Source organism: Pezoporus wallicus, unplaced genomic scaffold, assembly GCF_028554395.1.
Source record: "Pezoporus wallicus isolate ANWC-B61680 ecotype Strahan unplaced genomic scaffold, APGP_CSIRO_Pwel_v1 contig_9178, whole genome shotgun sequence".
Classification (NCBI taxonomy): Eukaryota; Metazoa; Chordata; class Aves; order Psittaciformes; family Psittacidae; genus Pezoporus; species Pezoporus wallicus.
This window is the reverse complement of record NW_026636262.1, coordinates 73,447-100,228: the sequence shown is the minus strand read 5'-3', so window position 1 is coordinate 100,228 and position 26,782 is coordinate 73,447. Positions and strand designations below refer to the sequence as shown.

General features: G+C 51.6%; 1 protein-coding gene across 5 annotated transcripts; it reads left to right on the top strand.

The window, feature by feature from the left end:
* Nucleotides 1–409: 409 nt before the first annotated feature.
* Nucleotides 410–25,359, top strand: CDK12 (cyclin dependent kinase 12). Of its 5 annotated transcripts, none has more exons than XM_057399547.1 (14): nt 410–1,560; nt 7,059–7,943; nt 10,985–11,161; nt 12,041–12,180; nt 13,330–13,500; nt 14,214–14,403; nt 15,220–15,276; nt 15,805–15,906; nt 17,044–17,121; nt 17,613–17,729; nt 18,278–18,409; nt 19,099–19,313; nt 20,946–21,392; nt 24,057–25,359. In XM_057399547.1, the coding sequence occupies exons 1-14, from the start codon at nt 509–511 to the stop codon at nt 24,722–24,724; spliced, it is 4,431 nt and encodes a 1,476-aa protein (XP_057255530.1). In that variant the 5' UTR covers nt 410–508; the 3' UTR covers nt 24,725–25,359. The 5 variants fall into 5 exon arrangements, with proteins under 5 accessions (XP_057255530.1, XP_057255528.1, XP_057255529.1 ...); XM_057399545.1 differs by having other exon boundaries at nt 411–1,560; nt 24,030–25,359; XM_057399546.1 differs by having other exon boundaries at nt 411–1,560; nt 20,943–21,392.
* Nucleotides 25,360–26,782: the final 1,423 nt, after the last annotated feature.

Sequence of the window (26,782 nt, the reverse complement as noted above, 5' to 3'; positions counted from 1 at the left end):
GCGAGAAGTTGCCGAGGTTGCCCCCCTTGGACGCGGAGCCGTTTCGCTTTGGGAAGTGAGCGGGGGGCGGCGGCGGCGGGACGGGACCGGACCGGGGGCAGCGGCGGGGGGGGCCCGCGCTCCTTCCGGCGGCGCCATCCGCGGGCTCCCGGTGCTGAAGGGGGGTGGAGAGCGATTCGCGGGCCCAGGCCCCGCCTTCCTGGGGCGCCCCCGCCGCGGCGCTGCCCTCTGGGCCTGGGCCCCTTGGATGAGGCGGTGAGGCCGGGCCCTGTCCCCTTCCCCTCCCGGTGCCTGCTTCCCCCCCCCCTTCCCTCGTCCTTCCGCCTCCTCCGGGGCCTCCCGTAGCCGCGGGGCCGCGCTCCCCCATGTAGGAGCGGCGGGGGGGTGTCGGCGGCAGGGAGGGCCGAGGCCGGGGTGAATGGTGCGAGGGGCGGGCGTGTGAGGAAGTTTTGGGGGTTTTGGAGGCTTCTTCCCCCTCCGCTCTCCGGAGCACGGTGGAGGAGGAGGAATGCCAAACCCGGAGAGACATGGGGGCAAGAAGGACGGGGGCGGCGGGGGGTCCTCGCAGCACGCACCCGGCAGCGGGAGCTCCAACAGCAAGGAGAGGCACCGGCCGGCCTCCCGGCACCGGCGGCACAAGTCCAGGCACTCCAGGGAGTCCCCGCTGGTGGCCCAGGAGGCCGCAGCATCCTTGGGCTCGACGATGAAGCCGCTGGTGGAATATGATGACATCAGTTCGGATTCGGATACCTTCTCGGATGATGTGGCCCTCAAGCTGGATAGGAGGGAGAATGAGGAGAGGAAAACGGACAGGAGCGAGAGGGTCCAGAAGCACCGGCACCATCAGCACAAGCGCGTCCGGGAGCTGATGAAGAGCAAACAGTCGGAGAAAGAGAGGAAGTTGGAAAAGAGCCTGGATTCCTCCAGTAGGTCTGGGTCCACCAAGGAGAGAATATCGGGATCTTCCAAGAGACTCCTAGAGGCTGAGGAGCATCCCAAGTCATTGTCCTCAAAGAGTAGCAACAAGGAATCCCGGTCAGCCAAAGCGCACAAGGAGAAATCCAGGAAGGATCGGGAGCTCAAGTCCAGCCACAAAGAGCGCAGTAAAAGCCATCGGAAAAGGGATGCTCCCAAAAGTTACAAAACCATTGACAGTCCCAAGCGGAAATCCAGAAGCCCTCACAGGAAATGGTCTGACAGCCCGAAACTGGATGACAGCCCCTCAGGAGCCTCCTACATCCAGGAATACGACCTCAGCCCTCCCCGCTCTCACACATCCAGTAACTACGATTCCTACAGGAAGAGCCCCGGCGGCTCCTCGCGCCGCCAGTCCATCAGCCCGCCCTACAAGGAGCCTGTGGCCTACCAGTCCAACACCCGTTCCCCCAGCCCCTACAGCCGGCGGCAGAGGTCCATCAGCCCCTATAACAGGAGGCGTTCGTCCAGCTACGAGAGAGGCAGCGGGTCCTACAGCGGGAGGTCCCCCAGCCCCTACAGCCGCCGGCGCTCGAGCAGCCCCTTCGGCACCAAGCGCTCCGTGAGCCGGAGCCCCATCGCCAGGTACATGCTCTCAGCGTGGTCTTCCTCACCCCAGGGAAGGGGGGGGGGAAGCGTGTTGGGGTGGCTGTGGGTACAGGGAGGTTTAATCCCCTTCCTCACCTCTATGGGGCACAGAGTTGCTGGCTGCTTGGCATTGCTTTGGTTGGGGTCGTGGCAATTCCTGTGGAAACAGTGGTTCATGCTTGGGGAAACACCTTCCCCAATGGTGGGAGGCAGCATCCACGTTGGCTCCCAGCAGAGAGGCCCAAGGCTGAATGAGCTCCTGGGATTAAGTTACACCCACCTCTTGAGGTGGCCGTGGTGTGAGGGGAGGAGGGCTGTGCTTGGCTCCTGAGGCTCTTCCCTGTGAGGGGTTCAGCCAGGGAGAAGGGTTTCACCTGGTTCAGGAAGCCTTGAGCCGTTCAGTACGGGTGGGAACTTGATCACACAGTTCAGGAGGCTGCAGTGTGCTCTTTCTGAACGGTCTTTTTTCCTTCACTCCAAGCTGGACACGTGAGCTCCATCTTTCTGGCCTAAGCTTCCCTTTCTCAGTGCTGGAGTTTCTTGCTTCCATCCTGAAATTGGGGCATTCCCAGGGCCAGTAGGAGCCAGCAGTGTTTTGGCTTAACTTATAGAATGGTTTGGGTTGGAAAAGACCTTAAAGATCTTGGCCTAACTATAAGTTTCTCTCCTTTTTCTTTAATCAATGACTTTCCTACAGAAGGAAGCTGTTATTTGAAGGTAGTTCTGTGTGTTCTGTTTCAGATGTTCATCAATCACCGTGTTACGTGCACAAACACATACTCTAATGATTCTTCTTTCCTAGCTTCAGCTTATGTTGAGTTTCCAGTTGTCACTATGGGTACTGCAGAGCTTTGGTGGTAGTTAAGATGTGACCTGGAATGCAGTGGCTGTAGAAATGCTCCACGCTGTGGTAGCTACATCCTCTGGTCAAAACAGGAGCTGCGAGAGAAGAGGCTGCCTCCAGAGTGTGTGTATGTGTGATCAGCACTTCCCAAAGAACACAGGGCTTTGGGAATCTGGCCTTTGGTACTAGAGCTCCTAACTTCAGGAATACCATCTCCCAGAGTGGGCTTGAAATGGTGCTTTTGTCCTTGCTGTGAGAGCTGTGCTGGTTTTAGCACCCCGGATGCTGTTACGTAAAATCTACTCGTTCTGGTGTGGTTTTACAGAGGGAGCATTCCCTTTGGGCTCTTCCTCCTCTGCCCTGTTTTCTCCTTGTACACCTGAGGTCCCTGATGGTTTTCTTCTCCCTCCCCTCAATCCTTTTTTGCCCTAGTGGCACTGCTCTCACAGACTCTTTGCCAATACTTTGGGAAGAGTCAGAATACAGCAGTAGGAAATGGATGTGCACTTCCTGTTATAATTGTATGTTACAGCACCTGCTAAATGTCCGTGTTCAGCCTAAGCAGGGAGAAACCATGTGGAAACGAGGGTCGTATGCTAAGAGGTGGGGTTTTTGCCCCCCAGGTTACTCCACTTCCCAGCAGAACCTGAAGCTTACTCTTGTTGTAGGTGCTAGATTGCTTCTGACGTGATCTTCATTATGGGAGCAACTTTGTGCTGCTTCCCTGAACTTCCATGCCCTCACAAGAAACTTTTTAAGGGCATCTTTGACTCCCTGGCAAAATGCTAGACCTCAAAGCAAAATAGATTCCAAAGGTTACTGACTGTTTACTCTGAGCTTGTACTGAATTCTTTGAATCTTGGACTTCATTTGGTAACCTAGTCCTCTTTTCTTCCTGGGCAGATAACTTACTGTGTGATACATGCTTGTAAAGCAGAACAGAAAACATGGATTATGCCTTGAGAAGACATCTGCCTGAAGGGATTCTAGTAAAGGGAAGAAGGGGGGTTAATGTGTTTTCCATATGTTAGGCAAACTGTAAGTTGTAATTCAGGTGTTAGCTTCGCTTTGCTGAGCTTGCAGCTCAGTGCTGAGGCAGTTGGTGCAAGCTCTTGCTCAGGTGTCTGCTCCAGAAGCCAGAGGTGGGGCTGCCCCTCTGCTGAGGGCTGGGCAGGAGCTCTTCTCAGGGGTGGATCAGTTGAGCTTTCCTCAGCAGCTCCACCAGGAGCAGCTTTGGATGTGCTGCAGGTGAGTGTGGAATGGGGGCAGCTGAGTGGGCACCCGAGCAGCTGGGGAGTGACTGTGATCTCTTCTGTTGGCTCCTGCAGAGGGACAGTTTGGGAGAGGAAAGGTCTTTAACTGGCACACTCAGGCAGTGAACACCTGACTGTGGCTGGAATCCTTCAGAGGAGGTAACACAGGCTTTTCTGGGCCACTGAGTGGCATCCACTGACTGACAATATAGTAGTTGGGGGGGTTATTTTAAGGGCATTCTGTGTTTTCTTTCATTTCCACGACCAAGCCCCAGTGTTAGGAAACTGAATCCATGTGCTTGTGGTGCTGATGGGAGGAAAATACAGAATGTTTGCATTTCAAATGGCTGTGCAAAACAACTTGCTTTCCATTGAGGAGCAAATGAGGCTGATTGGGTCAGTAGGGAAAAGAACAGATGTGCCTTCCCATTCCCTGTAGCAACTGTTGGCATTGCAGCTAAAACTAGAAGAAGAAATTCCAGAGTCTTTCAGCTTGCTGGAGGTGGGTTGTGCTCTAAGTATAGCAGCTAAGTGTGAGTGTGTGCACACGCTGTAGTAGTGGCCCCTGTTACACAGACCCTTGCCACAGCAAAAGGTCGTTGGGTGTTTGTAAATCAGAAGCATTTGCCTCCTGGTTGAGCTTGTTTCCTGAGCATGGGGCATGCAGTCAGGCTTCCCAAGCACTCATTTCCATGTTCCCCTTGCCTTCTGTGGTGGCTTGGAGCAGGTGAAGTGTTTTAATGTCCGTAGATGTTCCTAGGAGCTTGTGTAATGGTTAATGTGGAAGTGAGGAGATGTGGGGCTTTGTTCTGCCAGCTGCTTCAGGGTCTCATAGCCCAGGGCTCTGAGCTGTGGTTGGTTTTAGCATGAAGAGGGCTGGAGGGTTCCAGCAATCCCTCTTCCAAACCCCATTCTAATCTTCTGATTGTATCAATGAAATTAATCTAATAATGCTTCTTCATTTGGATTTCCAGATGAGCCATAAGCTCTGCTTTGGGTTAATGCGCAGTGGTCCTGGATCTTGCACTTCTCCTTTCCAGGGCTAGAGATACAACACGGTGGGGTTTAGGCCCAGAGCATTTTTAACCACAGGAAGAATTGCAGTGTGACTGAATCTCCCATCCCTGATGATCTTAGCAGGGTAAGAAAGCTATAGAGAGTTGTCTTAACACATGTGAAGGGGCAAAAGTGCTGACTGGCTTCAGGTGAAGCCAAGAGAAGAGCCTTCTAGAGGATGGAAGGAGTACGTTCAAAAAGCCTGGGCATCTTCTGTCTTGCTGTATCTTTCCTGAGAGCTCCAGCAGTGATAAAAGCTGTAGAAGATCATCAGCTGTAGTGCTGGTGGGGCTGTTGTGTTCTCGTATGAGATAAGGCCTGGAGGGATCTGTTACTGGTTGTAACTGCTGGGAAAGCAGGGGAGCTGCTGGCTCTGGGGCTTTCTCAGCTCTGACAAAGGAGCTGGAAAATGGGCTGAAGAAGAAAGAGCTCTTTGTAGATAACTGTAGGTTATCATTGGTCAGCTGAAGAAGGGAAAGCCAGAGTGATGCTCATGGAGCAGGAGTTTATGGCTTCAGTCCTGGTGGAACGAGGTGGAACTGGGTTTCCAGGGAGGTTTATATCAGATCTGCTGAGTGATCTTCTTGGGAATGTTGCTCTGCAACCAGCTGAGTTGGAGTAACTGTTGGGGAGTAATCATGGGGAGGATGGAAGACGGGATGAACCAAGTGTTGCAGCATCTTAATCTTAACCTGAATTGTAATGGGGAACGCTAACCCCAAAACTATGTGTGGCTGCAGTAAGCTACAGGATCCAGTAGGAATGCTGCCGTTAATGTGCAAGGGTCTTTGAGCAAAATCAGAACTGTGTTTTCAGCCCTGGGATGTGGCAGGTGAACTGCTGCTACCCAAGGGGTAAACTGCATCTGAGACCATTAACTCTTGAAGCAGAAACCTCAGAGAAAAGAGCTGATCCTGAAGCCCATTCCCATTACAGAAACACACGTAAGGGGAGAGGAAAATAGTTGAGTGACTTCAGATGACACTTTAGTTTTCCTCCTTCTGGCTGTGTATTTATTTTGTAAGGCTAAAGGTAAGGCCTACCTACGCTTGTGCTCTTTGACCCCTGTTAGCTGGAGGTTTGGGGTTGTACGTACTAGTGAGAGGGCAGTTTGGTGTAGCAAGGGAAGAGGATTCTGTGCAGCCAGGCGCTGCTCTCACATCCTTGCAGGTGCTGGTGGTGTCCACAAAGGAATTTTGCTTTAGTCTCAGTTCTCCAGTTTATTTTCCAGCCATTTGCTGTCTCAGGGTAGTATTAATGTCTACTAGAAATAGTAAATTGCATTGAGTACTGTTCCAAGGGAGCCTGTGTTCAAACCTGCTCGCTGTTAGGTGGGGTGTAGAGCTCCTGTGGAGCTCTGGTTTGAGGCAAGTCCCCATTTTCACAACTGGATACTCCTGAGGAGTAACTCATGCAATCAAAATAAGCTTTGAGCAGTTTCTAGTACCCATAGAGTCTGATATCAAAATGTCCTTGTTTTCCTGTTGGCTCACATAGCTTCTAAACCCCTCAGAGCCTATCACATGCACAGCTAAAGTGTGCTGCCTCATAACCTCCAAAATCCTCATTGGAAGCAGTGTGTCTTGTCAGGAATTGTGATATGGCCACTGGAAGTACCAGTTTCCAGTTCCATTTTGTTCCTGAGCTGGTTTCCACATCAGCTGGTGGTTACTGCTGGGTTCACCCTGTGCTCTGGTGTATACCCTCATGGTGCAAGGTGTTTCCTGCCTCGCTTGTGTCTCACAGGTTTCAGTGTGGCTTTATTTCTGCATGCAGACACCTGATGTAGAGCCTGCTTATTTTAACAGAGACCCTCTGGATATACCTCAAGCAGAAGGACAATTCCTGGTGGATTGGATGCTTCTCTTCTCCTGAATCACGTTGTGCAAATCTGAGTTCTGATGATCATAAAAGAACCAGGGAGGGGGGGATTGGCTTGAAGTGAGGTGCTTTCTGAGGCAGCATTCCCATGACAGCAGTCATATTTTATCCCTTGTTTCCTTTAAAATTGTACATAGTAACTGGGCAAACTTCATAAACTCTTTTCTTTAGTGCCTGCATCTGTGATTTCCTTTCGCCTTGAGGCTCGGCCCACCTTCATCCTTCCTTTCTGCCTTGAACAGTGTGATGATGAGGATGGTCCTGCCACTGGAAAGCTGAGTGATGACCTGAAACCTGCTCTGCTTTACCCTGTAAACTCCTTTCAGTAGCTTTCCCTCACAGGTATTCTGATATTCAGCTGATGGGGGCTCTTTCCCGAGCGAGCTGTTGGTGTTGGTGAGTAGCTGAGGGGGTGAGAGCTGCTTCGCTTCATTCATCCTCTCCCTGTCCCCCCCCCACAGGAAGTCTGTGAAGTCCCGAAGCCGAAGCCCTGCCTATTCAAGGCACTCTTCATCTCACAGCAAGAAGCAGAGGTCTGGCTCCCGCAGTCGCCATTCCAGTATCTCCCCCACGAGGCTCCCGCTGAACTCCAGCCTCGGGGCAGAGCTCAGCAGGAAGAAGAAGGAGCGAGCGGCGGCGGCAGCGGCTGCAGCCAGGGTGGATGGGAAGGAGGCGAAGGGCTCTCCCGTGTTCCTGGCGAGGAAGGAGAACAGCCTGGCCGAGCTGCGGGAGCCCGCCGCGGAGCCTAAAAAGGCCCTCAAAAGTGTTAAATCTGACAAGTCGTCTTCAGACGCGGAGTCAGCGAATTTACTGCACACCAATGCAGAGACTAAAACCGCTGCAGAGACAGCGAAAGCCAAGGCAGAGGAGAACTCGGAGAGGAAACATCCTGTTCCAGTCAGAGATTCCAAACAGACGGGAGCAAAAGACTCGAAGCCTGTAGCAGTGGTAGAGGACCTCCTGTCTCCAAAAGAGACGGACACAGCAGAGAAGGAGCTTCCGCCCCCGCTACCCTCAATAAAATCACCTCCTCCTCCTCTGCCCACAACCACACCACCACCTCCGACCCCGCCGCTGCCGCCTTTGCCTCCGTCACCTGCAGCTCCACCTTTGCCACCATCCCAACTGCCTCCCGTTCAGGTCCCTCCTTCAGCCCCAACACCTTTGCCATCTTCTTCCCACCCAAGGACGTCTACTTTATCCTCTCAGGTGAACTCTCAGCCCTCTGTCCAAGTCGCTACAAAAACACAAGTGTCTGTGACGGCTGCTATCCCGCACCTGAAAACTTCAACGTTGCCTCCGCTTCCGCTCCCCCCTATTTTAGTTGGGGAAGATGACTTGGATAGGTAAGGTCACCCCACAGCCTCCTGGTTGCATTTAAAAGCAAAACGTTGAGGTAAACCGCTTCTTTGGGGTAGTTGGGCAGCTTATCCTCATCCTGCAGAGTACACTCAAGACTACTGCATGGCCCCAGTCCTCATTTTGGCCTTGTCGGGTTTACATGGAGAGTTTTATGGTCCCATGCAGTAGTTGTGTTTTATCTCGGTGAGAAAAAGAGGTTTGGCTGCTGATTTAATGGTGGTTAGTAAAGGTTTCACATCACTCTTTGTTCGTATTATGGCAGTAGCGTAGCACGGGTCTGGCATGATGCAGGCCTTTGTTGCAACCCTTATCTTGAAATTGCTCTCTGAATGCCTCCGAAACCTGTACTCAAATAGCAGGGAACAGCTCAACAAGTCCCATACCAGAATACAAACCAGAGTGATGGTGGTTCCAAATGCATTGGTCATGCAGGCTGGGCATGGAGCTGCCATTGGTTTAACTGCACTACTGAGTCATTAATACTATCCTTACTGCTTATGAAGTAGGTGTTCATGTAAAAATGGAAGGGTGAGGCTGCACCTGCTTCATCTTTCTGTTTCCTATTATGTCTAACCAAAGCACACAGGCTCAATTCTGTCCTGTAAGAGCAGCTCCTGCCTTGGCGGCTGCTGCTGCTGCTGCTCTGGGCTTTAATGTGAATTTGGCTGCAAAACCTTCCTGGGGGGTGGCTTTTGGTGAAAGGGAAAGGAGCAGAAGAGCCAAAGTGGACATGGAGGGGAGGAAAAGCTGCTTCCCCTTTTGTGGCTGTTAATGTGTTGCTGTGCTGTTAATGTCAGCACAGATACATTTTTCTCTGCTTAGCTTGTGTGTCTTTCCAACCATCACTGAAGATGGCCTAGGTATCTTGTTGGTTATGAAAGCATGGGTTTTAATGACAAGTGCTTAACACAATGGCTGTGACTTGGTCTAATTACCCTGTGGGTGAAGTGAACATGGTTATGTTACAGTTTCTCATTCACTGAAGTGATTTTCCTGCTATCCCTGTAAACGAGGGTGATGTTGTCACTTCAGTCAATGTGGAAGTTAAGCTCATGCGTGTCTCTGCCCCTCCAAAGCTATGTAATGTTCAGCAAACACTTGCTTAACTCTATCTGTCATGAGCAGCAGCTTTTCCCCCTCAAATGGCAGGGTAAGCAGGATTCTGCTGCTGTGTTCCCTCATTCCAAACCAGGGATTGCTCTGCCAATCCAGGAGTTTAGCCTTTTTATACCACCCAGGTGTGGCTCAGTTTTGTCCAAGTGTGCTTTATCTCTGCCATCACTACAAACTGAGGCATGTGGGTGATCCTGCAGCTGCTTGCTATGCTTAGTAACTGGATTTCCACCGCTTTTCCCAATGAAAGGATGGGAAACCCTGCTTCGTTTTGCTGAGTCTGGTGGCAGTTGCATGTGGCACTGTGATTGAGCAGCAGCTCGCTCTTATTTAGCTACTTTCATACATAGGAGCACAACTTTTGTGGCTAGACTTTAATTTTCCATGCTGAGACTCCAGCTCTGAGCCTGTGGGAAGCGCAGGTTATGGAAACGTGCTTAAATGTGTCCCAAGTACCAGATATGCCTCATTCAGTTGGAGACTCTCCATCCTTTCCTGGTGCTTGCTATCACCTCTGCAATGCTTTTAGACTGCACAGCAATCAAGGTGCACTGTGGGCTGCTTCACCTAGAAGGAGATGTAATGGGAGGAGAGGAAAGGCTGTGTAGACACCAACAGTACAAACTCTGTGTTTGAGGTTGCCTTCAGAGCTCTGAAGGATTTGTTGGGCTTTCTCACTTCAAAATAAAGAACCCCAGACTGGTTTGGGTTGAAGGGACCTTAAAGCTCATGCAGTTCCGACCCCCTGCCACGGGTCCCTTCAGCCCAAACCAGTCTGTGGTTCTGTGATCAGATCAGTGCTTCAGGTACACATGGAAGCCATAAAGAAAGCAAAACCTGATTGGAACAGTCTCCTGTCTCCTGTGTGCAGTCGTAGGCCCCGTTTGGGTCCTGCTTTGCACAGCCTCTTCTGAGGTTCAACCAGGATTCTGCCTTGGCTGAGGGTTATTCTGCACACATTAACTGTGGTTAATGGAGGGGGAGCTCAGCCCATGCAGCTCTCCCGTTCCTGGTGTTTCTGGGATCTGGTGAGTGCTTTCCCTCATGATGGGCCATTAGTTCTGCAGCCCTGGTGACTTCTTAGCAGTGGGAGAAGGCTGCTCCCCCATCTTTTACAGGAGGTATCCAGGCTCAGTGCCACAATTGTGCCCTTCTGTGTCCCTCTTTCTTAACAAGAGGTTGTTGTGGGGATTAGACAGTGCCTGATAAAAAGACTGGGAAAATGACCTACTTCCATCCGGGGTGCGTGTGGAGTTTTCCATGCTGAGGGGTTAGACCTGACAGTGCTGCCAAAGAGCAAACCTGCTGCTGCCTGCCCTAAAAACAGCCCCTTGGCAGGGTGTTTGGATCTCCTCATCCTTTCCTGCTGGATGCAGGAGAGAGGCGTTAGGTTGTGTCTGTCGAAGCCAAGCTTTGGATGCTGTTGGTAACTTGGTTGCTTAAAGTCCCCTTTGGGTGTCTCAGCAATACTCACAAGTCAGAGCTACATTTGGGTGCTGGCTAAGAAGTTAAAAGTCACTGATGTAGAGAGATGTCATTCTGGGTTTGTATTTTTAGTGCTCCTTAACAAGTCATGCGTTTAATTTCAGTATGGTAAAGGGACTGAATAGAGGAAGTAAGGGGGGAAAGTGGGGGCTGGGGGTAACCTGAACTTACAGGAAACTCACCATAACCCCTTATTTGTGCAGGTTCTAGCTGCAGAGCTGGGTGGGTAGTTGACGATGGCGCATTCAAACCTAACCCTGGTGTATTATCGTTGTAAACGTGAAGGTTTCTGTTTGGCTGTGCTCATTTTGGCACTGTAACTTGGGCTCATAACCATGTTCTCGACCTGTCCTGCAGCAGGCTGGCTTTGTTTGCTCCCTGGCTCTTAAGTCTGACTTTTGTGTTGTATTAACTTTCCGGAGTTTAGTCCAAAAGAGATTCTTCCTCCAAAACCTGTGAAGAAAGATAGAGAGCAGAGACCACGACACTTACTCACGGACCTCCCGCTCCCCCCAGAGCTTCCTGGAGGGGATCCATCTCCTCCTGACTCCCCGGAACCAAAGGCAGCCACACCACCTCAGCAACCCTTCAAAAAGAGACCAAAGTAAGAGCCTTTCTCTCTCTTGTGTTGGCTTTTTGGAGCTGTTGGGTTTAATGTCTCTTCACGCAGATCTTGGTCTCAGTTTCCAAAGCTTTAGGTTTCAAGTGTAACCGCAGCACTCCTTGAAGAGCTGACTGAGCTCTTCCATTTGAAATGGAACCTGGCAGCTGCTTGGCCAGCTCTCAGCAGCCTCCCCACCATTGATAGGTTGGGGAGAACACTTAATGGGCACTTACTTATAGATCTTGAGTCAGACTTAATTCACTTGTATCCATTCTTTGTCCCCAGACTCGTTTGAGTGCTCTTGATTGAGGGAAGTGAAATGTGGAGAGAGCAAGTTCATATTTCTGTTGTTCTCTTAGGGGATATGAACGGTTTCCTGAGGGTTGTTTTTCACTTGCACCACTCACAGCTGAAGGCCACTTGCCTCATCCCTGTGAGAATGAACAGCACTTTGGGAAGAAGAGGAGGTTGTGGAAGCTGTGAGCCAAATGGAGGCCTGGTTCAGGCTCTGCTGAAGCTGTGATGGGTTCTGTTGTCTTCCCCTTTGACCCATCCAGTGGTAGGAACTGCTGGAGTGTTTCAGATCCAATCTCCAGCCACGTTTACCCTGAAGGTGCCCACATCCTTTAATGTAGCAATGCCTGCAGGGCAAAGAAACCTCCTGATGAGTATCCCTATAGAAAGCTCTTGGTGCTACCGGAAGTTTGCTGTTCCAAACAAGAGGTGTACACTTTTTCTTCAGGCATGATTGTGTAGCAAGGCATGTGCAGCTTCCCTGACAGCAAAACCCATGTGTTTTGTACCGAGTGCTGGCTACACCTTCTTTGAAATACAGCTCAAATCCAAACTCCCATGGTTTTGGTGCCTTCCCTCTTCCAGAATCTGTTGTCCTCGGTATGGGGAAAGGAGACAGACAGAAAGTGACTGGGGGAAGCGTTGCGTGGACAAGTTTGACATCATTGGGATTATTGGAGAAGGGACATATGGGCAGGTGTACAAAGCCAAGGACAAGGACACAGGTAAGGATGCCAGGTGGCTTCAGGTTGCTTCCACTTGAAGGTCTCATTCCTGTGGGTGTGCTTCAGACCTGTTCCAGCATTAGTGGTGTTGTCTGTTAGTAATGAATACCTGTAGAACTAGAAATGGCTCCGGCCTTGGAGTAAGTTCTTAACATCAGGTGCTTGCAAAAGGGGCAAAAGAACAGAAGCTTTGAAATCCTGTTAGTGCCCCTCTACTTTCCCTGCTTGTGAAATCACTGCTATGAGTACAGTTTGTGTGGTCGAGTGATCACAGGAATCGTGGAATCCCAGCCTGGTTTATGTTGGAAGGGACCCTAAAGCTCGTTCAGCCACAGGCAGGGACCCCTTCCACTGGAGCAGCTTGCTCCAAGCCCCTGTGTCCAACCTGGCCTTGAACACTGCCAGGGATGGGGCAGCCACAGCTTCTCTGGGCACCCTGTGCCAGCGCCTCAGCACCCTCACAGGGAAGAGCTTCTGCCTAAGAGCTCATCTCAGTCTCCCCTCTGGCAGGTTCAAGCCATTCCCCTTGGCCTGTCCCTACATCCCTTGTCCCAAGCCCCTCTCCAGGTTTCCTGCAGTCCCTTCAGGCACTGGAGCTGCTCTCAGGTCTCCCCTTCAGGAGCCTTCTCTTCTCCAGGCTGCCCCAGCCCAGCTCTCCCAGCCTGGCTTCAGAGCAGAGCTGCTCCAGCCCTCACAGCATCCCCATGGCCTCCTCTGGCCTCGCTCCAGCAGCTCCACATCCCTCTTGTGCTGTTACCCCAGAGCTGGGCTCAGGACTGGAGGGGGGCACCCCCTCCAGCCGAGGGGAAGAATCCCCTTCTGGCCACACTATTGTAGCAGAGCTTGTGGAGTGGTTTCCAGGGTTAATTTATGTCCACTTGTGTGACCTTTACGCTGAAGTAGATGAGGGGAGCACTGGTATCCCTGTCTTGAGTTGTGGCAGCGATTTTACCTTAGTGGGTGTTGCTTTCAACTTGGAATCATAGAATAGTTCAGGTTGGAAAGGACCTTAAGATCATCCAGTTCCAACCCCCTGCCATGTGCAGGGACACCTCACACTAAACCTTACCACCCAACTTCCCCTTGGAATCCCACCAAGCTGATGGCAGGGGTGTGTGCGGAGGCTTTGACGCTGCCTTGTCCCGGCAGGGGAGCTGGTGGCTCTCAAGAAGGTGCGGCTGGACAACGAGAAGGAAGGTTTCCCCATCACAGCCATCCGGGAGATCAAGATCCTGCGGCAGCTCATTCACCGCAGCGTGGTGAACATGAAGGAGATTGTCACGGACAAACAAGATGCACTGGATTTCAAGAAGGACAAAGGTAGCATTTGCTGCAGGCTGTGGGTTTCGTCAGCCAAAGAGCTGATGCAATCCGTTAGTGTTTGTTGGTGTAAAACCAGAAATCCAAACCCTAGTCTAGATGTTCTTTCTTTGGGTTCCTCCTTGATACATAGCTCAAAGTTTGGTACCTGGATTCAAAGCATAGGTTGCAGTTAAAGTGAGGTGTCACACTGCAGAGCCAGCGTAGACACAGGTTTAAAAGGATGCATTGCATTCCTGGAGAGTCCCAAAGAAAGCCTTTACAGGATCACTTTTAACACTGATTAGTGGCAAAAACCTCACTAATGGTGAGATGAGTTTTGTCCTATGTCACTGTGGAAGATGGAGATGTTCCAGCGTCCCACTAGCTGCTGTTTGGGGCCTTCTCTTCCAAGAGAGAGCAGGGAACACCACAGACATCAGGTCAAGCTGTGAGTGGAAGTAATCTCTTCAACAAACTAGCTTAAAAGAAACAAATCCAGAACAGCCAGGGAAATGTGCCCAGGATTTCAAAGGAATTGGTGTTTGGGGCTGCTTGGTTGTGTTGGGCCTTTCCTCTGTTAAGGAACAAAAAGAAGTCTTTTAGGGTATCTGGGAAGCCCTAAGTATCACATGGGTGTGTTATAGAAAATGGCAGCAAAACACTGGCAAGGCTTTTTCAACAGTTAAATCCACTTCCCCTCCTTGTCTTAAATGATTTCTCTATTACACCAGGTGCCTTTTACCTTGTGTTTGAGTACATGGACCATGACCTAATGGGGCTGCTAGAATCTGGCTTGGTACATTTCTCAGAGGACCATATCAAGTCTTTCATGAAACAGTTAATGGAGGGGCTGGATTATTGCCACAAGAAGAATTTCCTTCATCGAGATATCAAGTGCTCCAACATCTTATTGAACAACAGGTAACCTGGGAATAGAAACACTTCAACCCAAGCTCTTCCCTGCCCTCTCCCTGTGTTCCCCTTCAGTATGGTTGGGAGCAGGAGGTGTTGATCCTCTGAGGAATCCAACCCTGCGTGTTTCCACATGGTGTGGTGGGTGGTTATGATTAAGCAGTGGCTTTCCTGGGTGCTGCCCCTGTAAGGGTGAACAGCCCCACCAACCTTCACCTGAACTTGCTGCTGGTGGCACTCTCCCCACTGTTTTGCAGCTCTTTACAGTTAATTTTCATGTTGACTTGAAATAAATGGGGCTCTAAACTTGGTCTCCATGGTATTTTGGCAAAAATCCTGTTTATTGGAAGCACTTGTATGCAGGGAAACCACCGAGAGTTAAGGTAGGAAGGAGCATCTCTCTGTGAATGCTCTCTCCTCTCTAGATAGTGTTTGGCACTAACACAGCTCATCACAGAATACATCACAATTACTCATTTGCTGTTAATTCTCAAGTCTTTATCTGGATACCCATAAGAAAACTTTGAGCCTGTGAGAATAATGGTGCACATAATCACATCCACATGTCTGGATATCCATCTAAAAAAGGTCCCTGGGACATTGGCCTCTTGGGAAGGGTTTATGGCAGAGATGAGACTGAATTATTGCCTTTTCTTTTTGTTCCTTTGAAGCATTAAATAGGATCTGGAAAATTAACACTGCTATATTCAAAAGTAATTACTGCTCCCATTGCTTTGTTGGACCTTTCTACTACGTGGGGGATTTCCTTCCCATTTCCTGTTGCAGTGTGTGAGCTCAAACCAGTGTCTGTCTTTTGTCTTTCAGTGGGCAAATCAAGCTTGCAGATTTTGGACTCGCCCGACTCTACAGCTCAGAGGAGAGGTGAGGAAGGGGGAAAGGCCTTCTGTAGGTGGGATGAGCTCCTTTCTTCTTAATACCTACACAGTCACTTCACTTGGAAGTCCTGGCACTGCCTGAGGAGTGATTTCCAGTGTTAAGTGTTATAATGTAGCTCCAGCTGTTGGAAAAATATACTCCTGGCTGCTATTAATAGCTTTCCACTAGAGAAACCACCTGATAAGGAGCAGAAACATCTTCTCTGCTTGCCCTGGCCCATGTTTGGCTTTGAGATCAGTTGCTGTTCAGCCATGGCAGCCTCCTGCTGCCTTTTACAGGTCAGGATTTTCAGCCTTGGGTGCCTGCAGCTTGCTACCTGCAGATAGGCAGACCCGAAATCCCTGATAGCTCACCAGCTCGATGTAACTCGGGCAGATGCTGTGGAAGGCTGGCACTTGAAAGCCCACTGCTTCTACTTGCGTGCCAAACTCTGCCGTTTGGAAGTCAAAATTAGAGTCTATAAGGATTTTTGTGGCTCTTGGCCTCAGTGTGTGTTTGTGTCTTGCATTCCAGCCGTCCATACACCAACAAAGTCATTACGTTATGGTATCGACCTCCGGAGTTGCTGCTAGGTGAGGAGCGTTACACACCCGCCATAGATGTGTGGAGCTGTGGGTAAGTGCCTGCCTTGTGTCTTTTGTCCTGTTTGGGCTGTGACCATTAGCACGTGGAAGCTGGTCTTTGCTTTGAGCTGATCTCTGAAGCTCTGTTCCAGCAGGGCAGTGTGGTGGGATAGTACAGGGATACTTGGAATCGTAGAATAGTTTGGGTTGGAAAGGACCTGAAGATCATCCAGTTCCAACCCCCCTGCCATGGGCAGGGACACCTCACGCTAAGCCATGGCACCCAAGGCTCCGTCCAACCTGGCCTTGAACCCTGCCAGGGATGGACTTCTAAACTTGTGTGCTTTGAGGAGATAGGTGTATGTCACCTGACTAAAACTACACCACTTAGTAAAAACTCCTGCTTGGTGTTGACAAGTAAGAGCATGAAAAGTGTCTATTCTTGCTATTTAAATAACCGAAACAGCCACCCTTTGGTCCTGATGCACCACTAAGGAGGAGTGACAGGCTTACTCTGCTGGTTGTAGCTTCAGTGTATGGCTGTAATGGCCCTCTCCAACCTGGCCTTGAACACTGCCAGGAATGGGGCAGCCACATCTTCTCTGGGCACCCTGTGCCAGCGCCTCAGCACCCTCACAGGGAAGAATTTGGCACTGATTGTCACTGCTGTCAGAAGGCTTTAGAATAGATATTAAGGACTGAGCCAGAATTGTCCCCTCCCTCCTTTTCTTTCTCTTTCAGCTGTACAAATGGTGTGTGTACAAACCTTGTGTGCACAAGGCTGTGTCCTGTGCTTGGCAATGACAAACAGTAAGCTTCAGGCAGCTGAGGATGATTTGGGCAGGCAGATACCCCCCTCTCCAGTAAAGCTGCAAAGAGAAATGGGCTGGATCTGAAGGCAAATGAGCTGTCTGGCTGGTTTCCTTGTCACATTATTGCCACGTCTTCCTTTCCCTGCAAAGAGTTAAAGCATGAAGCCAGTGTTAACCAGCCTGGTAGTGAATGTTATTTCCCAGCTGCGTGGAATCAGTGACTCTGTACACATAGGTTAGTTTGTCAGTCCTCAACTACAAGCCCTGATGCAAATAATTCTCCTCGGGCAAACCTGCTCCTGAACAGAAATGCTGCAGTATTCAAACGACCATCCCAAGGGTTTGCTGTCGTGACCTCTTGCTTTTCCTCTTTCCAGCTGTATCCTCGGGGAACTGTTTACAAAGAAGCCTATTTTTCAAGCCAATCTGGAACTGGCTCAGCTTGAATTAATCAGGTAAAGCATTGCACATGCATGCCTATGAGAAGAGGTACTGCAGAAACTGCTCATGCACACAGGCTCTGTGTTAGAAGAGCCCTCTTTCTCTAACCTGCCTGCAAAATAGGAGCAGCAAATGGTGGTGACTGCAGATGTGAATAGGTGGGGATTTAGGGGTGTGTGGCTGCTAATGTAAGCGCTGTCTGGAAACTTTGCTGTTGGTAGTTGAGTGTGCGATGAACCTAAATTACATCTTGCCCTGAAAATGTGTTGTGTTGGATGGCTTATAAACCAAAAGTAATCATTTTTCCTCTTCTGATACCTCTTTATTTAACCTCTGAGGGTTATCTCACCATAACTGATAAACCAGAACTAGGTTATTGGTACCATAAGTTGCTAAGGAAGAGAAACAACTGTTCCAGCTGAAGCCAGAGCAGTTGGGGCTGGGGACTCTTCTCCTCCTGGCTGCCTTCCACTCACTGCCCATACTCTGCTCTTGTGGTTGTCAGCCGGCTCTGTGGGAGCCCCTGTCCAGCAGTGTGGCCAGATGTCATCAAGCTGCCCTACTTCAACACTATGAAGCCGAAGAAGCAATACCGGAGGCGCCTGCGTGAGGAGTTCTCCTTGTGAGTCCTGGTAGAGGAGAGGATGAGTAGCTGCATGGGGGTTATGTGCAACTCATCTGCTCTCCTTCAGCTCTAGTCTACCTGGCAGGGTAAAGCAGTGCTTCCCCTCCTTGCCCTCTCCAGGAGGGTTTCCCCCTTCTGGGTAAGGCTGGAATGGGGTCATTGTCCCTCTTCTAAACACCTCATCTGCCATAAGTGCCCTCATGGAGCGCTCGTGATGCTTAGGCAGGGTCTGCACTGGAAAGCACTCTTGTCAGTGTTGTGTTCCACAGTGCTAAGGCTGGCTGACCTCAGAGACGTGCTCCCTGAGGGGAGAGAGTGATGGTGTGATAATCCTGTGGGATTTCTAGCTGAGCTGCTCTTCCTAAACAGCACAAATTCCACTGAAAGTACCCCATTTCTGATGCCTGTTCTGGTGATGCCTTCAAGCTGTTGCACCACGTAGTTACCAGTTTTGACTGCAAGGGTTTCTTAGGCCTGAGGGGCCTCTCTGAGAGTGCCTGTTCCCAACCAGCCCTGAACTCAGCTGTATTTCCAACTCTCCCCAGCATTCCTTCGTCTGCTCTTGACCTGCTGGACCACATGCTGACACTAGACCCTGGCAAGCGCTGCACAGCAGAACAGGCCCTGCAGAGCGACTTCCTTAAGGATGTTGACCTCAGCAAGATGGCCCCTCCAGAGTAAGTTCCAGTGGGTTCCCTGCTAACAAGCTTTGGAAAGAGCCCCCCTGGCTTGCCCTTGGCAGGGTGGGGGGGAGGTCAGTCAGAGTTAGGATTTCTGGATTCTTTTTGTGTGTTCTGTTGTATGGCTGAGCACGTAGCAAGCAGAAACCCAACAGTGCAGGAAGAGCTATCAGGCTGGGTTTAGAAAGCTCAGTTTGATGCTTGCAAGGTGCTCTAAAACTCTGTTGGGAGATACAGGAGAGTAGCATGTAGCATCCCCCTGCCCTGTGTGCCAGGGGACTGGCCAGGCCTTGTTTGTGCCACTTGTTAATTGACTCAGGGGGTGTTGAGCAGCGTCGCATGCGGCTCTTTCCTCCCACTCCAGTAACCGAGGTATAAAGCTCTGCTCTTACTGGGTGCAGGTAGCTTCTGAGCTTCCCTTTAGAGTTACTAAAGGCAACTAATTCCTTAAAGCTACCAGATTCAGCTTGGCAAGCTTGGGTGCATTGTGGCTAACCCAGTCTAGCTGGGAGGGAGATCTGGGTGCAAGTGGAATGATTCCCATCCGATTGTGCTGCCTTGCCCCATCTTGGAATATCCATGCTTCTCCTGCAGCACTAATGACTTCCTGTGTGCTCTGAGGGTTACACTGGTGTGTGTGTGTGTGTGTGTGTGTGTTCTAACTGCAGAGTGTTGTTCTCTTCCAGCCTCCCGCACTGGCAGGACTGCCACGAGCTGTGGAGCAAGAAGCGGCGGCGGCAGCGGCAGAGCGGGATCGCGGTGGAGGAGCCGCCGCTGTCTAAAGTTTCTCGGAAAGAAACTACCTCTGTTCCAAGCACAGACCCTGTCAAAAACAACAGCAGTCCTGTGCCCCCCCAGCCCGCCCAGCTCAAAGCAGAGCCTGGTGCTGCAGATGCAGTAGGTCAGTGCCCAGCCTGGTCTGTAAAAGGCTCCTGATACCGTTACCTCCCTGCTCTCTCTGGCTTGGGTGTGGAGGCTTGTGTCTGGTTTGAAGCCAGGCTCATTCTTTCACTTCTGTTTCTACAGAAAGGAGAATTCCAGGTTTTTGCCCATCCTGATTTCCTCAGGAATCTCTTACGGATGTGCTGACTGTGAATTTGTCCTAGGAGTTCTATTGGTTCTGAAACATGCTTCCACAAAGATGAACAGAAGGACTTACTGAGTCACTGAAGTGAAGTAACAGATCATAGGCTGCAAGGTGCAGCCATGTACAGGGTGTGCAAATGAGCTGAACTCTGTAAAGCTGAGGCAGGGGATCTCTCAGGCTAGTGGCTGGTGGGTGCAAGTATTGCACTCTGCTTGGTGCAGGCAGGATCCCTTGGTCGTAGAGACTTGCAGGACCAGGTTTCTAAGGTGTGACCAACCTTCCTGTGTCTCAAAAGTAGTTGGAAGGGGGTTATCATGATTCCTGGGAATGCAGAGCTATGCAAAGCTACCCAGACCATGCTGATTCTTCTATAGAAGCCTTATAAAAACCCAGATATGGCTAAAGCTTTCTTTGTCTCAAATGTTGTGCTGACAAGTAATGGGGAAGACAGTTCTTGCTCCAGGGAATGCACAATCCATGTGTTCAATGAAACATGGCAGATGGACAAAAGGTGGTGGTTGGATTAAAAAACAGCTGAGGAAAGTAAGTGTCGTGTTCTTAGTTGCCTACGAGCACGAGGAGCTTCATTTTAAGCTTCTAAACCCAAACCTTTGCAGCTTTCTGCCCCAAAAGCTTGCCTTACAAAGGCAGTGTCAGTGTGAAGGGGCAGTGTTGGCACTTGTCACTCGGGAGGCTCTGCTCCAGCATGGTGCAGAGGGAGGTGATGCCGCTCGAGGGCTGTGTTTCAGACTAACCTGGATGCTTGCAGGTCAGGACAGTCTCCTATGATCCCAGGCCAGTTTTCAGCAAGGAATTGCCTTCTGCTTGACCTAATTTCTTTTGCTGCATCTGGGGAACACACCCTTTCTCCATCCCAAAGAGCAGCTTGGCTTCATCCCGGGAAACCTGCTTCCCAGTGCATAGGGAGTGCTGTTCATCCACGGAATGCTGCAGGAGGGGCTGAGCTGCTCTCAGACGTGCTGCTCTGATTGCCACAGAGGTGGGCTGGGGGTTTCCATGTTCATCACACATCCTCGGCCTCGCTGCTGTAACTAGTGCTGGCCTTGGTCACCGGTCTGCTCCCTGGGATGCTCAGACAGGGAGGTCTGGCTCATCTGAGCTCGTTTTAAGCAGCAGCCACATGTGCAGCTATGCTGCTGGCTCTGAGTGTGGCTGTGAGGAAGCTTCCCAGAGCACCCAGCCGAACCTCGGGTGAGTGCAGTGTGTGCACAGTACCACGGGGTGCTGCTGCAGCGCTGTCAGAGCTGATGGCAGGCTGGAGGGGGCAAGCTGAGCAAACCATCCTGGAATCCTCCTCCCGGAGCATCCGTGCTTTCTTTCCCCCAGCACGGGCTCACAGAGGAGGGGTGTGCAGTGTCAGGAGTACAGGCTGATGTGCTGTAGCTCTGTGTAACCTTCCCGTGATGCTGCTTGTGTTTCCAGCAGGCCTTGGAGAGATCACCCAGCAGCTGAATCAGAGTGAGCTGGCTGTTTTACTGAACTTGCTGCAGAGCCAGACTGATCTGAGCGTCCCACAGATGGCCCAGCTGTTGAACGTTCACTCGAACCCAGAGATGCAGCAGCAGCTGGAAGCTCTCAACCAGTCCATCAATGCTCTGACAGAAGCCACCACGCAGCAGCACGAGTCTCAGGCAGCAGCAGCAGAGGAAGCCATAGAGGAGCCGCCCGCGGAGACGCAGCTACCAGAGGAGCAGGTGACTCCAGAAGCAGCCAGTGCTCAGGGAGACATGCAGAACGTGCTGGCTGTTCTGCTGAGTCAGCTCATGAAGAGCCAGGAGCCTGTTCTGACCCTGGAGGAGAGCAACGGGGAGAAGAGCAGTGAGCAACGGGGGCCGAGGAAAACCCCAACAGTGCAGCCAGAGGAGAGTACAGGTAAATAACGTGCCCGTTGCTCGTGCATCTGGGGTGCCACACTCTTGTTTGAGCAGTTCAAGTGTTCCACGTGAGGGCCTCTAGTTTATCTGCAGCCAGGAGGAGCTTAGAGGTGGTGACAGAGGGAGCAGGGGCTGTGGGTGGGAAGAGGAGAGGTGCTGGGTGCCAGAATGGGGGCAAGATTTTAAGACTGAGGCAGGCACTGACCTACTCCCTGCAGTAAGTGCTTAGGAGGTTTTAACAACTGCAGCAAGCCAGAACATGGCAGTACTTCCTTCTCTGCTTCACATCCCCAAAGCATATCAAATCCAGTAGTGCTCCATCAGTGGAGATAAAGGGTTTTGGGGTCTGCCTAGAAATGAAAGGGAGACTCAAGAGGTTCAGTTCTTCCTCCAGCACCCCTAACAATCAGTTTACACATTCAGGTGGGTTTTTCACCCAGGATGTGGAATCCCTGCAGGTTTTCCCATCTTGCTGCTTATCCCAACTCTTCTTTCACAGTTCCCTTCCTGCCCTCCAAAAAACAAAGAGAAGGAAATAAAGATAAATGTGCAGAGATGCTTTTGAAGAGCACAAGAACTGGAATAGTGGCGAGTGCTGGAAGGGAGGGGGACAGTGACAGTTGGGTTCAACAAGGACTAGTGCGTCCAGCTTGGAGTAGACTTGGGTTGAGTCCTGACATCCAAAGCTGAGCTCCCCTGGCTCTTGTAGAGCAGGTAGGAGAGGCTGTTCAGCCTGGAGAAGAGAAGGCTCCATGGAGACCTCAGAGCAGCCTTCCAGTATTTGAAGGAGGCCTATAGGGATGCTGGGGAGGGACTCTTCATTAGGGACTGCAGTGACAGGACAAGGGGTAATGGGTTAAAACTGAAACAGGGGAAGTTTAGATTGGATCTAAGGAGGAAATTCTTTCCTGTTAGGGTGGTGAGGCACTGGAATGGGTTGCCCAGGGAGGTTGTGAATGCTCCATCCCTGGCAGTGTTCAAGGCCAGGTTGGACAGAGCCTTGGGTGAGATGGTTTAGTGTGAGGTGTCCCTGCCCCTGGCAGGGGGGTTGGAACTGGACGATTTTAAGGTCCTTTCCGACCCGAACTATTTGAGTCTGTGTTGGAAAGAGCTGTTTGTATCGGTGACCGCTTGGATTTCCTTTCCGAAGGTGAGTGTAAATGTCTCCATGTCTCTTGTTTCTGTTGATTTTTTGGCTTCATTAGCAACCTCCCGTGACGACCTCACCAAATTCTAGAAGCACCTCCCGGGTATGTCTCAGACTCTCCAAGGGAGCCTCTTTTGGCCAGATACACAACTCCTCTGCAATGTAGCTGAACGTGCTGTGTTCTCGTGCCTTCGACACACCCGCCCACCACGAGCCAGTTGTGACCGTGCTTGTCTTCCCTGGTTCTTTTCTCTTTCTGCCCTAGTCCTGGAAGATAACTAGGTTCTTGTAGAGCAGCTTCAATTCAATAACCTTGTGTTCTGTTTATAACGATTTTAAAGGAGATGCTGTCCCCCAATCGGCTTGGCTTCCCAAATGACCTGAAGATTGTTTTCTGGATTACAATACAATCTAGTTTTAAAGCGGACTGATGGGTGGAGGGGTGGTCCTGGAAGACTACTGGTTTTCACAATAAAGTTTGACCTTTTTAATAACCAGTTTTGCAAATGATTTGAGGATCTGATTCAACCAAAGCTGTTCGTGGCCTCTTGTCTCATCGCCAGTAATAACTGTCATCACGGGGTAGCTGAGCCTGGTCGCTGGACGGGAGGTCGAGGCAGTTCAGTTGTGTTGCTCTGCAGGAGTCAGGATGGGTTGCTGGGTGCAGGTCGTGTCCCATGTTGTCCCCTTGCTGCTTGCACTTAGCAAGGGGAGAGCCAGAGCTGTCTTTGGTCTTAGCCACCACCTAACCAGGCTGCTTTGTTGTTCTGCTGCCTCCAAAGCAGTAACACAAAGCAGTGAGAAGGTGGTGACGGGGTGTGAAGGGTGCTCTTGTTCTTGCTAGGAGAGAACAAGTCCTCTTGAAACAGAGATCTTGGTGACTTCAGGTCTGGGTTGGGGATGGGAACAAAAGGGTTTTCTCGTGCTCCAGGGCAGTTTGTGTGATGCACTCGAGGATTTGTGGATTGAGATTGCTTTGGACTCTGTGCTGGGAATTGTCAAAACCCAGGAGAAGGGCTGGTGTGCTTTGGGAAGTAAAGTGGACCCAAGAGGTTGTACCCACTCCTTCAGTGTGGCCTTGGGGTTGGCTTTTGGGTTTGTGGCTTTCCTAAACCAGTCCCTCAGTATGAAGGCACCAGTGAGCCTGGGACCAGTAAGGCCACAGCATCCCTCTGCAGCGACCCCATGTGCTGTCGCCCAGCTCCCTCCATCTCCCGCTTGGCATCATCCTTTTGATCCAAGAGCAGGAATCCCTTCCCCACTGCCCCTGGGTTAGGGGAGCTGTTGCCCACTCTTCAGATGCACGGAGAAAACTCACGGATGCTTTGTGTGCGTTGGGCACCCCCCGAATGCCCAGAGCTCCATCTCTCCCAGCGCATCCCGACTCCATAGGCTGGTTTGGGGGGGTTGGTCTTATGTTGATAAATCTGTTGCTGTCTGCTTGGTGATGTTATAAGACGGTGTTTAAAAGCAGTAACCCTTCCACAGCGTGTCCTCCTCGCGTTGTCCCACCAGAGAAGAGACCCCCCGAGCCCCCCGGACCGCCGCCGCCGCCACCACCTCTCTCCGAAGACGACCTCTCCAGTGCAGCCCAGGAGCTGAACCCGGCCGTGACCGCTGCTCTCCTGCAGCTCTTTTCCCAGCAAGAGACGGAGTCGCTCGGCCCCCCGCCGCAGGAGCATCCCGCTTCCAGAGCCGCCGACTACGGCAGATCCCGCCCCAGCAGGACTTACAGCACCGAGAGCTCCGAGGGCGGCTTTGGAGCCGAGGAGCTGAATTCAAGCCAGACGCTACTGGAACCTTCTAGCCAACCTCTGGGGAAAAGCAGGACCTTCTTGGGCTCCGTGAGCCACCTCGGGGAGACGAGCAGCTACCAGGGCACGGGCTCTGTCCAGTTTCCAGGGGACCAGGACCTCCGCTTCACCCGCGGCCCCGTCGCCGTGCACACGGTTGGCCAATCCTTCCCCAAATCCGAGGGGAGCAATAACACACTGGGCCATCCCGAGGCCAAAATCCACAACTACAGCGAGCTGGGGCCCCCGGGGACGGCCACGTCCAGCGGGGCAGGCACGGGTCACAGCTGGGGTGCCCCAATCCAAGCCACCTCTTCCTATGGGAAGCCGTTCCGTGGGGCTGGCAGAGTGCCTCCGCGGGGAGGACGAGGCCGGGGGGTTCCCTATTGAGCTGCCCTCGTCCTCCCCTCCTTCACCTCCACCTTTTTTAGCACCACGACTTCAGTTTCTGGCCCAGAGCGAGGTCTCCTCTGCATTTCAGCTGCTGCAACGCTCCCCGTTGTTAGTCCTTGCTGGGCTGCCACCGGGCACCCCGGGACTCGCTGGAGGGTCCCCACTTTGGGTGCCTTTGTGCTTGCTTAGTGACAGAACTGAACCCCCAAGGCGGGGGTGTGAGCTTCCTGCCCTCGTGTGGGGAGGGGGGGGGATCCATTGCAAATAGGAGGAATGAAACAAAACCCGAGCACAGGGAAATAGGAAATCACTCAATCTCTCACTAGTGCTTCCCTAGGGGGGGAGCGCAGGGTTCAGGTATAGGGCTATGGGGAGGTGGGTTCCCAAAGTGAGGATTTTGGTTTTTCTTCCCAATTCCCTTTAAAAACAAAAGAGGAAAACAATAAAAAAAAGGGGAATCTATTGCTGGGAATTGGGTATCCCAGCTCTGGAGAGCTGGGATGGGGCACTGCCTTGGCCTCCATTGCTCCTATTGCTGTGAGCTCCAGGTCCAGGGTCCATCTCACTTGACTGCAGCCTTAATCCATGGGCTTTGGGGGTTTGTACCTTTCCTACTGCAGCTTCCTAGTGGGAATTGTCCCGGGTTTTTTTGTTCCTTCCTTTTCCTTTTTTTCCCCAGAGCCTAAGCGAGCCCCTCGCACCCCAATTCCTCTTTCTCATTTGAAACTTCCAAACCCCCTCACCAGGCAAAGAAACCCAACCCCAACTCCTGGGGGGGGATTATCACCACAGCAGAGCAGCTTTTGGAGCAGCAGCTCAGCCCTTGGAGGCTTTTCCAGGCATCCCTGTATCATTTCTAGAAGCATATATATATATATATATTTTTGTTGTGTTCAAGGAAGTCTCGACGATGGAATTCCTCCTCCCGCAGAGCCCTGCGCTGTTGTCCCTCTCAATGACACTTAAAAGAGATGAATAAAACCAAGGTACATGTGGATGAGCTGCTTTCTTGTCCCTGATTAGGCCTTTCCTATGGAAAAACCTCCTTGGAGAGCCAACAGGCATCCGAGGTGGGCAAACCTCGGGGGTGTTGGTGGTGGGTCTTGGGGGGGGTTTGAGTTCATGGCTGTGTATGGAGGGAAAGGGCAGATGAAATGCACCTGGATGGGTGCTGTTTGAACTGGGGGGAAGCCTGCCCTGTGCAGGGGAAAGGAGAACAGAGGAAACAGCCCTGTTGTACGTGGTGGTGCAGCTCCTGCGTGCGCAGGGATGAGGAGCTCCGTAGCCTTGAGCCAGCCCCGAGGTTGCAGCATTCCAGGGTCAAGGAGTTGGGGTTTGGTTTCGTTTGGGTTTCCTTTGAGGTCCAAGTTCCTTCCCCGTGCGCACCTGCCTGTGCCCCCCACCTGTGGGTGCAGTGTAGGGAGGGGGGAGCTCGTTCCCACTGCTGCTCTCAGGGGTAGAAGTGGCCCCATAGACGAGCTCCTGCCCCCCCACCTCCCTCCTTTGCTCTGGGGGGGCATCCGGGGCTGGAGGTGCCTTTGAGAGCCCCCTGAGATTGGAGCCAAGCAGGGGCCTCCCCCATCTCCAGTGGCTTAACTGCTCCCAGTAGGACTCTTAGAGTGGGGGGGCCGCTCTCCCCTACTGCCTTTTCCCCTTTCTCTTTTGGGTTTTCCCCTTTTAAAGGCTCTCTGTACAAAGCAGACAAAAGGATTGATGGGGTTGGGGGGTGTTAAAAGGCTCTAGAATGTGGTGCAGGGCCCACACAAGCCCTGAGGTGCCCCTTGCCTTCCTCTCCCCCTCCACACACACCAGGGTTCAAAGCCTCCTCGAGCCCGAAGGCGCCTTTGCTGGGTTTAAGCTTTGTCTCTGTACAGATAATTTGTAATATATGGGCTTTTCTTTAGGGGTTTTGGGGTTTGGGTTTTTTTTTTTCTTTTCAGTTTCTAAGAATGGAAAAGTGGAGATTGGAAAATTAAAGATTTCCTCTTGCTGTCTTTGCCTCCTGTCGCTGCGACACCGCCTGCACCCAGCACCCTTGGCCCTCCCTGCTGCTGT

Excerpts from the sequence above, each read along its gene's own strand:
- CDK12 (XM_057399544.1), top strand. The coding sequence starts at position 509 with ATGCCAAACCCGGAGAGACATGGGGGCAAGAAGGACGGGGGCGGCGGG. Across the intron at positions 14,404-15,219 it reads AACATCTTATTGAACAACAG|TGGGCAAATCAAGCTTGCAG; the intron begins GTAACCTGGGAA and ends TTTGTCTTTCAG. Across the intron at positions 17,730-18,277 it reads CTGCGTGAGGAGTTCTCCTT|CATTCCTTCGTCTGCTCTTG; the intron begins GTGAGTCCTGGT and ends AACTCTCCCCAG.